The sequence below is a fragment of the Mus caroli genome, chromosome 2 (genome assembly GCF_900094665.2).
Source record: "Mus caroli chromosome 2, CAROLI_EIJ_v1.1, whole genome shotgun sequence".
NCBI lineage: Eukaryota > Metazoa > Chordata > Mammalia > Rodentia > Muridae > Mus > Mus caroli.
This window is the reverse complement of record NC_034571.1, coordinates 53,348,416-53,361,014: the sequence shown is the minus strand read 5'-3', so window position 1 is coordinate 53,361,014 and position 12,599 is coordinate 53,348,416. Positions and strand designations below refer to the sequence as shown.

General features: G+C 42.9%; 1 protein-coding gene across 4 annotated transcripts in view; it reads left to right on the top strand.

Moving 5' to 3' along the window:
• Positions 1–11,743, top strand: part of Acvr1 (activin A receptor type 1) — a 129,412-nt gene extending 117,669 nt beyond the window's left edge. For all 4 annotated transcript variants that reach the window (XM_021149842.1, XM_021149833.2, XM_029470101.1 and 1 more), the window contains 2 exons: positions 9,708–9,838; positions 10,509–11,743. In XM_021149842.1, the coding sequence (XP_021005501.1) occupies positions 9,708–9,838; positions 10,509–10,643 (266 nt within the window). In that variant the 3' untranslated portion in view covers positions 10,644–11,743. The remainder of the gene's footprint in view (positions 1–9,707; positions 9,839–10,508) is intronic.
• The last annotated feature ends 856 nt before the right edge of the window (positions 11,744–12,599 follow it).

Sequence of the window (12,599 nt, the reverse complement as noted above, 5' to 3'; positions counted from 1 at the left end):
GAAATGGAGTTCGTAGTTTGATACGGCTTCAATAGCTGAAGTTGGTATGTCTTCATGTAAGGGTTCCCTGTGACTTCAGTGTGTCTGCTTTGAACACACCCTCTATGGGCGTCATGGCAAGTGTTTCAGGCTAGTTGTCCATGAACTTGACAGTTCGTTTTTTATGGAGCCGCGAACATCTTCTGGTAATTGTTTCTCAATCCACCGCCTTTCAATTGGTGCCATGGAGGCGCCTGAGACCGGTTTTCGACAGAGGGATTGCCTAGCTGGTTTATAAAGTTCTGAACTTTGCCTGAGATTGCACAGGGACTTCATTTCCTCACCCCAGTCATTCGCGCCTGCCTGAGAGCTGAGGGGAAAATCCGACTCTGCTTGGATTATCCTGACAAGAGCATTTACAGGATCAGTGCCCACAGAAGCCATGCAATGGAGTCTCCTCTATGAAGAGGAAGCTGGTATCCGTAGACCAGTGTGGGAGCGAGTTTCTAGGTTTGGGGGTGCAGCCCAGAGCCAAGCAGGCTGCTAGACTGGAACATGTGCTGTGGGCTTTGTAAGAATGTGTCACAGATGTGCCCTGTGTTGGTGTCACAGGCGTCAACCCAAATGGCTTGAAAGATCAAGTGTGATTAATAGTAGTCAGTTTGAAGTTAGAGTCATCTGCTTAAAATTCAGCCAAACAAAATGTTAGTTTGCTTGCTTAGATCCTGTGATTAAGGTTATTTTTGGGAGAGGGGGGAAAAAAAAACCAACCAACCGTGGATGGGAGAATGTTTTGGTTGTTTTTTGTGATTTATTGGTCTCTTCTTTGCATCATGGTTTAGGCGTCTAGCTATTTCCTAAGATGCCGTGGGTTGAGCTTCTGTTCTATGATGTGGTTTAGAATTTTTTTTTTTTTTTTAAAGGGGAGATAAGGGTATCGTGTCTCTTATTTTAAAGTAAGTCTTAAACTTTCTGACAGTGACTAAGCTGATCTGTTCTCTTTCCCTGCTCCCTCATCGCCTATGAATACACACACACACACACACACACACACACACAACCACAGATTAGTTTGTCTAGTCTAAACTCAGATTTGAAACTAATTAATGCTTCTTGAAAACCTGTTTTATTTGAACTACTACTAGTCCCAGACAGGAAAAGTGAGAAGAATGAACAGTAGGAGAAATGGTGTCTTCCTATCGCACTCCTACATTAACATTTCCTGTTCCCTTCCCCATGACCACGCTGTTGAAACAGTTACCATCTTTCTTCTATGTGACTCTTAACTCTCGTTTTAAATGATCATATGATTGTTAGACATCCCGTGTCTCCCATGTGAGGCCCATAGTAGACATTTTTGTGCATGAAACTTTTCACTTGGGGAATTTAATTACTCATCTTAAAAGAAGAAGACTTAATAGGTCAGAATATGGATGTTTTAATGGCTTGGCACACAGTGCCAAATTGCTTTCCATAAGGGTTGTCCTAATTTACAGTATTTCCTTCACCCCAGGGTGCAATGTACCTATTTCACTTTCTTACCACCTTTAGGAACTGTCATTAAAATAACATATATTTTTTGAAATTATTGTGTGTAAAATGTACCTCATTTAAATATATGAACATCTCGCATTAAGAAGGTTATTATAATTATATATCCTTTGAGTTTCTGAGTCTATTATAAAAATTGATGACCAGATAGTTCTCTTGGAGCAGTGTGATCCTCAAGTGAACTATGAGCATAAAAATATGTCATATTTTGTACATTTTTATTAGAATTTTACATTTATTTCCTACTAGTAATAAACCTCATGCTGTTTCTGTACAGGAAATGAAACTTCAGTTCATTTTCATGGTCAAGAATTTCTCAGTAGTACCATTGGGATTCACTGGTGCAGTTACTTTGACATCAAGAGTTTGGAATTTGTAGGAAATGATGGTGTCTTTCCACCTTTTCTGTGTGAGTTTCTGTAATGAAGTAAAGGCAGGGGCTTGCTTAGGTTAGCAGTTAATTCAGCCCCAGAATTCTGAATTAGGGGTTGCTGAATTGGAGAATTTGATGTCTAGGTTTTGAGTATGCACAGTTGACTAGAGGCATCCTGGGAAGGCAGATGAGGCAATGCCAGCGAGCATCTGTGGTCTGTATATATATCTATAGCATCAGTAGGGGAAAAAGCTGTGTCTCTGTGGCATTTGCTGGCTTCGTCGCTTCATGCTATGTGTACCTGTTCTCCGATGGCAGGGACCAGGGTTCTCACACATGGTACACAGAAGTCAATGTGGGTAGGTCCCCCACAATTCTGTATCTCTGGTTCTAGGCCTGCTGAGGCAGGAGAATAAACAAACAAACACTCCAAGCAAGCAAGCCAGCAAACAAACAAAAAACAGGCTCTCGTATTATACTATATCACTATTATTTAGATTTGTTTCATCAATGAAAAAACATTGATAGTAGTACCAATTTCAAAAGGTCATGGTGGTTAAATGGGATCATGCCAATAAAGTAACTATTTTTTGCCTGCTGTGTAAGGAGTACACTCACTACTGTTTTTTGGTTCCCTTCCATTGGAAACAAATTTCCTTTTTTTTTTTTAAGATTTATTTATTTATTTTATGTATATGAGTACACTGTATCAGTACAGATGGTTGTGAGCCTTTATGTAGTTGTTAGGAATTGAATTTTTGGACCGATGCTCAATCCAGTCAACCCGGCTCACTCTGGTTGCCCCCGCCTACCCGCTTGCTCCAATCAACCCCACTTGTTCTAGCCCAAAGATTTATTTCTTATTATACTTAAGTACACTGTTGCTGTTGTCAGACGTACTAGAAGAGGGTGTCAGATCTCATTATTGGTGGTTGTAAGCCACTGTGTGGTTGCTGGGATTTGAACTCAGGCCCTCTGGAAGAACAGTGAGTGCTCTTACCCGCTGAGCCATCTCATCAGCCTAAAAGTAGGTTTCCAAGAGCTTCCAGATCTTTGACCCTAACCACCTCTCACTGTCTACCTCTTTCCCCATGCCCCGTGTTACATGTATTTCCCCATTTCCCTGCCTATAGGAAGGCTCTGAAGGAGCACTCTCATTTCCCCCACTTTAACAAGTTTGTGATAAAAATCCATGTTCCAATGTGCCAAAAACCTATTGTATTGCAGGGGGAAAAAAAATCATCCTTGCTGGCCAAGCTGCGTCTCTCCTGGGGTGGGGAGTAGGAAACACGTGTTAGAGTAAACGTATGTTTGGCACACGTAGTTTGGGAAACCTCTCCTAACGAATCCTTGAGTTTGCCAGGGAGCCGCATGTGTTTCTGTTCCTAAGCACAAAGGCTCATGTTCGGGCACCATGACAACGCGAGTTGTCCAGCGTGCTTCAGGATGCCGTATTGTGTGGATCCACTCCGTCAGGGAGTTCTAAGGTCTAAGCCGATGAATTGGCAAAGTTAGTTCAGAGTCATTAAAGTAATTTGAAAGTTTTTCTTCAGTTGTTTATTTTAACCTTTAGGGAAGTGACTGGGGACTGGAATGTGGAGGCGAGGTTGGAGGAAGGGTTATTTTTGTTCCTGTGATCTGGAATTGCGTGTCCCTAATTTGGAGATGATACCAAGCAGAGGAGGGCCGTCAGTTGGCCTCATGCGGAAATAACATGAAGTGACCCAAACGTTTTGAGAAGCTGTTTCTTTGGTTTCCTTCTGACTTTCCTCTAGGACAGATATCCCTGTCTTTAACTTTGCAACAGTCCCAGCCTTTAGAACATGGCCCCTCTTCTCAAGGGACCACCACAGTTCTGGGGTGCTTCAACTCCCTTGTGCTTTGGTCTTTAGGTTTGGGGATAGGATATCCGACTCTTAACTGGGAAACAGCCGTGAAGCTATCCTAGACTGCTTTCTCTCCCTCTGACGATATAATATCTTAGCCTAGCCACACAGTACCTTATTATCAGCTGTTGGCTTTTGCTTCCTACCTTTGTGCAACTGGGTTTGGACTTAGATGCGTGTGGTCCCATATGCCCATGAGTGGTGGTAAAGGTCAGTGGTGGGGTCATGACATAGCTCAGCCTTCCCTTCCCTAGCATGGCACAGAGCTGGGCTTCTTCTCCCTGCCTCTAGGACAGTTGGCTGTGGGTCCCTGATCCTCTGTCTCCATGCCTCAGACCCCAGTTCCTTAACCACCACTGAGAGATCCTCAGAGCTTTGCAATCCAGAACTTCTTCCTTGCTTATTTGGCAGCAAGAAGGGGTGACCTCCTTCTCATACGACCAGCCATATCCATTTATGTCCTGGCCATCTTTTATGTGTGCCCTGATATTAAAGTATTTTGGCATTGTGCCATGAGACATGGTAGATTAGGTACCAGAAATACTGAATGTCCTTCTGTGGACCCCAGCACACCAAGATTCATCCATGCAGACACTCCTCCATGATTTGTCTGCTTATCCAAATGCAACTTCTACCAATGCCATGTAATTTTTTTTTCTTTTATATTCTTGGATCCTCTCTTCTCCATTCCTCTCCCCTCTCCTCTCCTCTCCTCCCCTCCCCCTCCTCTGCGTTTTCCTCCCCTTCTCTACCCCCTCTTCTTTCTTTCTTTCTTTCTTTCTTTCTTTCTTTCTTTCTTTCTTTCTTTCTTTCTCTCTTTCTTTCTTTCTCTCTCCCTTCCTTCTTCCTTCCTTCCTTCCTTCCTCTTTACCTCCCTCCCTCCCTCCCTCTCTTCCTTCTCATCCTCTGTGCCCTCTCTCTCCTCTTTCCCCCTTCCTTCCTTCCTTCCTTCCTTCCTTCCTTCCTTCCTTCCTTCCTTCCTTCCTTCTCTACCCTCCCTGTCCCTTTCTCTCTTGTCGTCATCTTCTTCTTCTTCTTCTTCCTCCTCTCTCTCTCTCTCTCTCTCTCTCTCTCTCTCTCTCTCTCTCTCTTCGCCCCCCCCCGCCCCCCTCCAACCCATGTTGGTATCCCTGACTGACCAGGAACTGACTATGTGAACCAGATGAACTCCGTGTACCTTTGTGTGGGTGTGGTCTAAGGCCTCTGTGACAGAATCTCCAGTAAGCTCTTGTTTCTAGACACAATGATACTTAGTGCTTTCTAGAGTGTGTATTATGGTGGACACTGTTGGTGATTTGCACATGCGCTTTGTGAAATACATGTTAAAGATTTGGAAAGCGATGGCATGACTGCTGAGGGCCTTGCTCAGAGCGAGCCATGCAGCCTATTAGAGTTAAGGATGTTGGGAAAGATAGATTTGCCCCAAAGAACAGAAACTTCCCATTAGACATACGCCCCCTGGGGGCGGGATAGCAACATGCAAACACCAATTATATAAATTAATTCCACATGCCCAAAGCTGTGGGGGAAGATGTTATGAATACTGAGTCCCTTTGAGTCATCAGCGCCCTCGGCGGAAAGGCCGGTGCGGTGCTGGCTGTTCTTTTCCTGAGCACTGTTTAAGGACCCCTCTTCTCTGAATCCCTTTTACCATTGGCTCCAATCATTATCATTGCTCTTATCACTGTATTTATACCACTCATATGGCACTTGAAGTATTTTTGTGCATCTGTCCTCATCATCCGTTTGCTTGTTCCGAGACAGCATCTCACTATTGTAGCCCTTGCTAGCTATGCAAACCCAGCTGGCCTCCAAGTCTCGGACTGGCCCGTCTCTGCCTCCAGTGCTGGGATTAAAGACATATACTCTTAGTTGCTTTCCTCAATATTTGGTATCCTCTCTGCTGGCTCATGTGTTGCCAATGATGTCCAGTGCTATCTGTAGGACTTAGAGTTCACTTTTGGGGGGGGGCATGGGCTTGGGGGAGCAGCTTGGTCAGCCAGAGTTACATACAGGCAAAAGTTGAAGAGCAGTTGTAAGTCAACTGCTCTCAGGGCATACCCTGAATGTACGGCCCACTCACAACCCTGGTCTTGCCCTCTCCTTTCTATCACATACACCAGTTTTCCCCACAGGGGCCCCTCTCCTTTCTCCAGTGTGGGAGGCTCCGTGTCATTCTTCTCCTTGCTCTTTCAACTCCTTCAACCTGGAAAACATCCCCTCCCAGGTTGTTTTTCCTTTCCTAGCCTCTGCTTTGCCTCACACATTGCCAATCTTTGCCCTGCTGCTATACTCCGAGTTCTGAAACTTCTTTGCCTCCACCACACCCAGTCTCTAGAAACTACTTAGGAAACCACATGCTGTCTCTTTTCTTGAGCTCTGTCCCACTGCCCCATCCCTAATATTAGTTGATAATTCTCCTTTCATCTGTCTTTCTCTTTATTTTGTGGTTCATCACCAACACCATATCATTTCTGTATTCCTCCTGCTGGACTCAATCTCTCTAATACATAGGTTAGGGCATCAAGTGACAGCTGAATCAATTTAGGAGCTAACTTGAAAACATAAGAGAATTTCTCCCGTCCGAATAAAAGTAAACAGAGGGGTGAAAAAGTGTTGAGTGAGTTGGGGAGACAGTTCAGTGTTTGCACAACCATGTGACTTCGATCCCAGGAAACGATGTAGAGAAGCTGAGAATGATGGTACAAGTTTGTAATCCCGGTGCTGGGTGGCAGAGACAGGAAGGTCTTTGGAGCTTGCTATTAAGCCAGCCTCCCCTACTGGGCAAGCTTCAGGTCAGTGAGAGACCCTGTCAAAAACAAAACAAAACAAGACAAAACAAAACAAAACAAAATAAAACAAAAGCAAGATATAGATGGAACCCAAATAATGTTACCTGTGTTGACTTGTAACTCAATACAAATGCCTGCCCCCCATACACATACAGATGTACACAGATACATCAACAGACAAATGAACAACAGTTTTGAAGTACGTTTGTACAATATTTATATATTATCTAAGGCAAAACGAGAGATACTTTGCTGTCTTCTACTGCATGGTGAATTTCCTCAGCATTTAACAAGGCGTTCCACTCATAATAGATACAAAATACTTTGGGCCAATTAAAAAAAAATGGTGTTTCTTTACCAACATGAGTTTTCACCAAAAGAACGTTGCAGTTTAATCCCAGAGTATTCTTTTAATTAATTTTTTTTTTTTGAAGGGCTTAGCCAGAGTCAGATGGAAACAGTGAACTGGAGCTAGTGGCTGAAGAAGAGAGGCAATGGCTTGGTTTTCCATGTACAGTGAATTTAATGCTGCTTTGTTTGGAAACCTAGAGATTACTTTTTTTTTAAACATATGGAATTATGTAATAAGGTCAAAATAAATAGAAACACAAGTGTGTGTGTGTGTGGGGGGGGGGCTAGGTTTTGCATGGCAGTGTGAATTGTAGGATTTGCTATATCTTGTACTTTTTTTTTCTGACTATTCTGTGATGGTTTTTTATTTCAATATATATTTTTTTTAATTACGTATTTTCCTCAATTACATTTCCAATGCTATCCCAAAAGTCCCCCATAACCCCCCCCCCACTTCCCTACCCACCCATTCCCATTCTTTTGGACCTGGCGTTCCCCTGTACTGGGGCATATAAAGTTTGCAAGTCCAATGGGCCTCTCTTTCCAGTGATGGCCGACTAGGCCATCTTTCGATACATATGCAGCTAGAGACAAGAGCTCCGGGGTACTGGTTAGTTCATCATGTTGTTCCCCCTATAGGGTTGCAGATCCCTTTAGCTCCTTGGGTACTTTCTCTAGCTCCTCCATTGGGAGCCCTGTGTTCCATCCAATAGCTGACTGTGAGCATCCACTTCTGTGTTTGCTAGGCCCCAGCATAGTCTCACAAGAGACAGCTATATTTGGGTCCTTTCAGCAAAATCTTGCTAGTGTATGCAATGGTGTCAGCGTTTGGAAGCTGATCATGGGATGGATCCCTGGATATGGCAGTCTCTAGATGGGCTAATATCCACTTATCAGTGAATACATACTGTGTGAGTTCCTTTGTGATTGTGTTACCTCACTTAAGATGATGCCCTCCAGGTCCATCCGTTTTGGCTAGGAATTTCATAAATTCATTCTTTTTAATAGCTGAGTAGCACTCCATTGTGTAAATGTACCATATTTTCTGTATCCATTCCTCTGTTGAGGGGCATCTGGGTTCTTGTACTTTTAAATAGCCACCTATGTTTGATTTGTGTGTGTGTCTACGTGTGTAGGGGGTTAGAGAGAAATCTAACTTTGTATTACGGCTCATACGCACATAACCTTTTTGGTGCTATGAACACATTACCACCAGATAGCTGGTGATTATGCTGTATTTTAAAAGAATTAAGCCAGGCTCTGAAGTCTATCCCCATGGAATAATGGAGAGATGGTGAATGGCACCTTGCTTTCTGTTTGCTGTGAATGGAAGCAAAGACGGAAGTTGTTGTTTTTTTTTTTTTTTTACCTTGATGTGCAATAGTGTTTGGGATGGTTTTTACTGTAGTAAAATACTGTACTGTAGAATGAAGACATTTTTGTTTGAATGTGTCCAGGGATCCTTACAAGAGAAGTAGGTGAGATTCTGAGACAATGTAGCAGCTACCTTTTGTGAGCTTCAGAGCTATTGGTGTTTGCCCCCAAAAGGTTTTACTTAGGATCCACATCTCAGTTGCAAGTACACAACTGTCTATGTTGTTTAGAATTAACAAAGTGTCAACTAGAATTTTTAAGATACAATTTAGACGAACTTTCCATTTTAAAAATAAATGGAGTTTTTGAGGTTTCGAAACTCTAGTATTTCTAGAACAGATGCCTCATCTCTACGCTTCTTCATAAGTGGTTTGTATTTATGTGAAATTGGTGCGAATGTATTCTCACTAATCTCTGTGACAAATGAAAAGGGGATTGAGGCTTTTTTAAGGGGCTTGCAAGAATGGAAAAGTTTAATTATACCTTTTACTCACGGCCTCTTTCTGGCTTCTACAACAGCCTGCTGTGTATCTAGGAATAGAAGTAAGTTGCATGCCAGAGAGAAAAGGGCTGGCAGTCGAGTTAGTCACTGACCACAGTGTTGATGAGGGAAATCAAGTGATCATTTCCCTGGTTTCCTGTATGGAAGAGGATGGGGTCACTTTACTAACTCCACATGGCTAAGTTTTAAATTGATTTGTGAAGTTCGCTGTTAATAGACAGGTACTGATAATAACTGCAGAAGCCATCAGACAGATGGTTGTGCCTGGTAGTTGAGGACTCCTGCATGTAGAGGGAGTGAATAAGGAAATGAGGATCTCAGATTATATTAACTGCAGGCCCTTCATGGGAGGAATTATTTTAAAGCAACGAGGTTTAGTTCTTTGACCAAATAATTTCATAACAGAAAGGTAATTTGGGTGATGATCTTGATTTATTTGCCTCTAGATGTTTACAGGTAATTTTTAAAAAGATAATATTTATTTATTTTATTTTTTGTGTATGAGTATTTTACCTACATGTGTATCCCTGATGCCTATGGAAGTCAGAAGAGGGAGTGGGATTCTCTGGTACTGAAGATAGAGACAGTTGTGAGCTCTTTATAGATGCTGTTGGAGTGGTTTGTTAGGATTTATGATTGCATGAGAGGATTGTATGTCTTCTGATGAAGGGTACATTTCCTGCAGGGTATATATTTATTACCTAGTTTTCAACCTATTTTAGGACCTGCCTGTATTTTCCAAAGCTGCCTTGACATGGGAGCAAGGTGATTGTATTTTCTCTTGTCATATTCTAATCCCTGACAAACAGCAGGGAAACCCTGTGTGTGTGTGTGTGTGTGTGTGTGCGCGCGCGCGCGTGCACTCCTACTAACCCACATAATTCTCATCTTGTACACAGGTATAGTGGAAGATTACAAGCCACCATTCTATGATGTGGTTCCCAATGACCCAAGTTTTGAAGATATGAGGAAAGTTGTCTGTGTGGATCAACAGAGGCCAAACATACCTAACAGATGGTTCTCAGACCCGGTAAGAACACCAGGCTGTTGTTACCTTTAGAGTTCACGCCAGCGTTTGTTAGCTTACTGTCAAGTTCTTCCCAGCTCTTAGCATCTGTATGATATGGACTGTACATCTATTTTTCTCCATCACAGTTTTAAATAGGGTCCTAGAGCCCAGCTGCATAGGTTCAGGAAGTGGCATAATTCTTGAAGAAGCACAGTCTGGTAGGTGTTGCTAATGTGTGGCAGTATTCACATGAGTGTCCATGTGTGACCGTGTTGGGCATGGGATGGCTCATTGCCCTAAAGCTGCAGCTGCCTGTATAAGCCAAGAGACTTGGGGTGACCGTGGTTAACTCTTGACTATCACTGCTTCGCCGAGATTCTAAAAGCAGGCTCCTCAACACTGACTGAGATGCCTGAACCATCATTGCTCATAAGTAGTAGTATACCCAAGATCCCTCGAAGTGATACAGTTTACAAATTCACTCATGTCTCTGTGAATAACACTCTTGACACTGGTCTCACATGGACACTTCCTGTGAATACTGCCACTCAATAGCAACACCTACCAGACTGTGCTTCTTCAAGAATCATGACACTTTTCAAACCTATGTGATTGGTCCCTCAGCCCCTACATAAAATGGTGAAGGAGAAAAACTAGGCCAGTTTGTGTGATCTTTCCTTCCTCTCCACAGACATTAACTTCTCTGGCGAAGCTGATGAAAGAGTGCTGGTATCAGAACCCATCTGCAAGACTCACAGCTCTACGTATCAAAAAGACTTTGACCAAAATCGATAATTCCCTAGACAAATTAAAAACTGACTGTTGACCTTGTCACCGGTGTCAAGAAGGAGAGTCAATGCTGTCCTTGTCCAGCTGGGACCTAATGCTGGCCTGACTGGTTGTCAGAACAGAATCCATCTGACCCCTTCCCGAAGTGGCTGCTTTGACGGAAGCAGATGTCTCTTCCCAGCCATGTTCCAGGGGGAGACACCAAAACCACCCTAACCTCGCTCAAAAACTGTGACTCGAGCCCTCGATGAACTGTTCACACCACAAAGACTTAACGGTGGGCAGGTCTGGTGGCAAGGGGGAGGGAAGTGGAGGAACCCAGAGAGATCCTGCAGGAGATCTGGGCATTAAGACAGTGGCTCTCTGTGTATCTTTCGCGGGTCTCCTAGACACTCCCCACGGGAAGCTCAAGGAGGCGGTGAATTCGTAATCAGCAATATCGGCTGCATCTACTCTTTGTTGCACTAGGAATTCTGTGCATTCCTTACTTGCACTGTCGCCCTTAATCTTAAAGACCCAACTTGCCAAAACATTGGCTGCGTACTCCACTGGCCTGTCTCTGGATAATAGGAATTCAATCTGGCAACACAAAAATGTACCGTTGGACTCTGCTGCATTTTACACACGTGCTGATGTTTACAAGGATGCGAACATTAGGAATCGTTTAGACACAACTTTGCAAATTATTTATTACCGGGGCACTTAGCGGTTTGTTTGAAACCGCCGCGTGCATATGTTAAAGCTTATTTTTATGTGGTCTTATGATTTTATTACCGAAATGTTTTTAACACCCAACTCTGAAACGGATATTTCCTTTTATTATCAGTTAAATTCACATTTAAGTGCTTCACATTTTTTTTTTTAAATGTGTGTAGACTGTAACTTTCTTTTCAGTTCGTATGCAGAACGTATTTAGTCATTACCCATGCAACACCACCCAATATATTACTGATTTAGAAGCAAAGATTTCAGTAGAATTTTAGTCCCAAACGCTGTGGGGGGGGAAATGCATCTTCTTTGGAATTATCCATTACGTGCATTTAAACTCTGCCAGAAAAAAATAACTATTTTGTTTTAATCTACTTTTTGTATTTAGTAGTTATTTGTATAAATTAAATAAACTGTTTTCAAGTCAAATGATGGTTTTCTTTCTTTCTTTTTTAATGTATAAAAAGGATCGTTCCCATCTAAGGCACTTTCATTTGGGAGTAGTAGAGACATAAGACTAACTTGAGAATTGAGTTTGCTTTTCAAGGGGGCTGGGACCCAGGGGGCTTGCTCACAGCTTGAACCTGACATTAGTTCCCTAGCCCCCATTGTTTATGCTGGGATTCTTTTCCTCAGGCGCCTTCACTTTCCAGTGTATGTACAGGCTTCTCTGCTTGTTTCTCCCACCAGAGGCTAGGGAAGGAGGGAGGCTATACTGTAGTGTAGCTTCCCAGAGAGTGCAGAGCCTTGGGAGTCTGCCCTCCACTTCTTTCTGTCTACAGCAACATGAAGAAGGCAGGATTTAGAGTAACCAATATAAAAGAGAGGAGGGGATCTGGAAGGTCCCTCTGTAGGCGGTTAGTAACTTTGTCAGCATACATTTACTTGACATAGAGTAGAATCACATCCAACTTGAGTTGAAAAGGGGACAATTTAAGTTACACGCGCTGCATAAGATTTACTCTCTTAATAAATGTAACCCGTGCACCTCAGAGGCATTAAGCTCATCTACAGTTACATAGTCATTTTTGCAGTCCATCCACAGAACTTGTGCCATCTCATAAAACCGAGCTCTGTATGGATTCAATGCCAACTTCCTCCTTCTCCCCTACACTCTCTCTCTCTGATGCCAGCCTTTGGCTTTCTCTATGAGTCTGACTGCTTCAAGTTCTTCATGGAAGAGTGATCATATAGCATTGGCTCTTTAGTGACAACTCACTCACTTAGCGCAGTGAATTCAAGTTTCACCCACATTGTAGCATACGTCTGAACTTTCTTTTCTCAG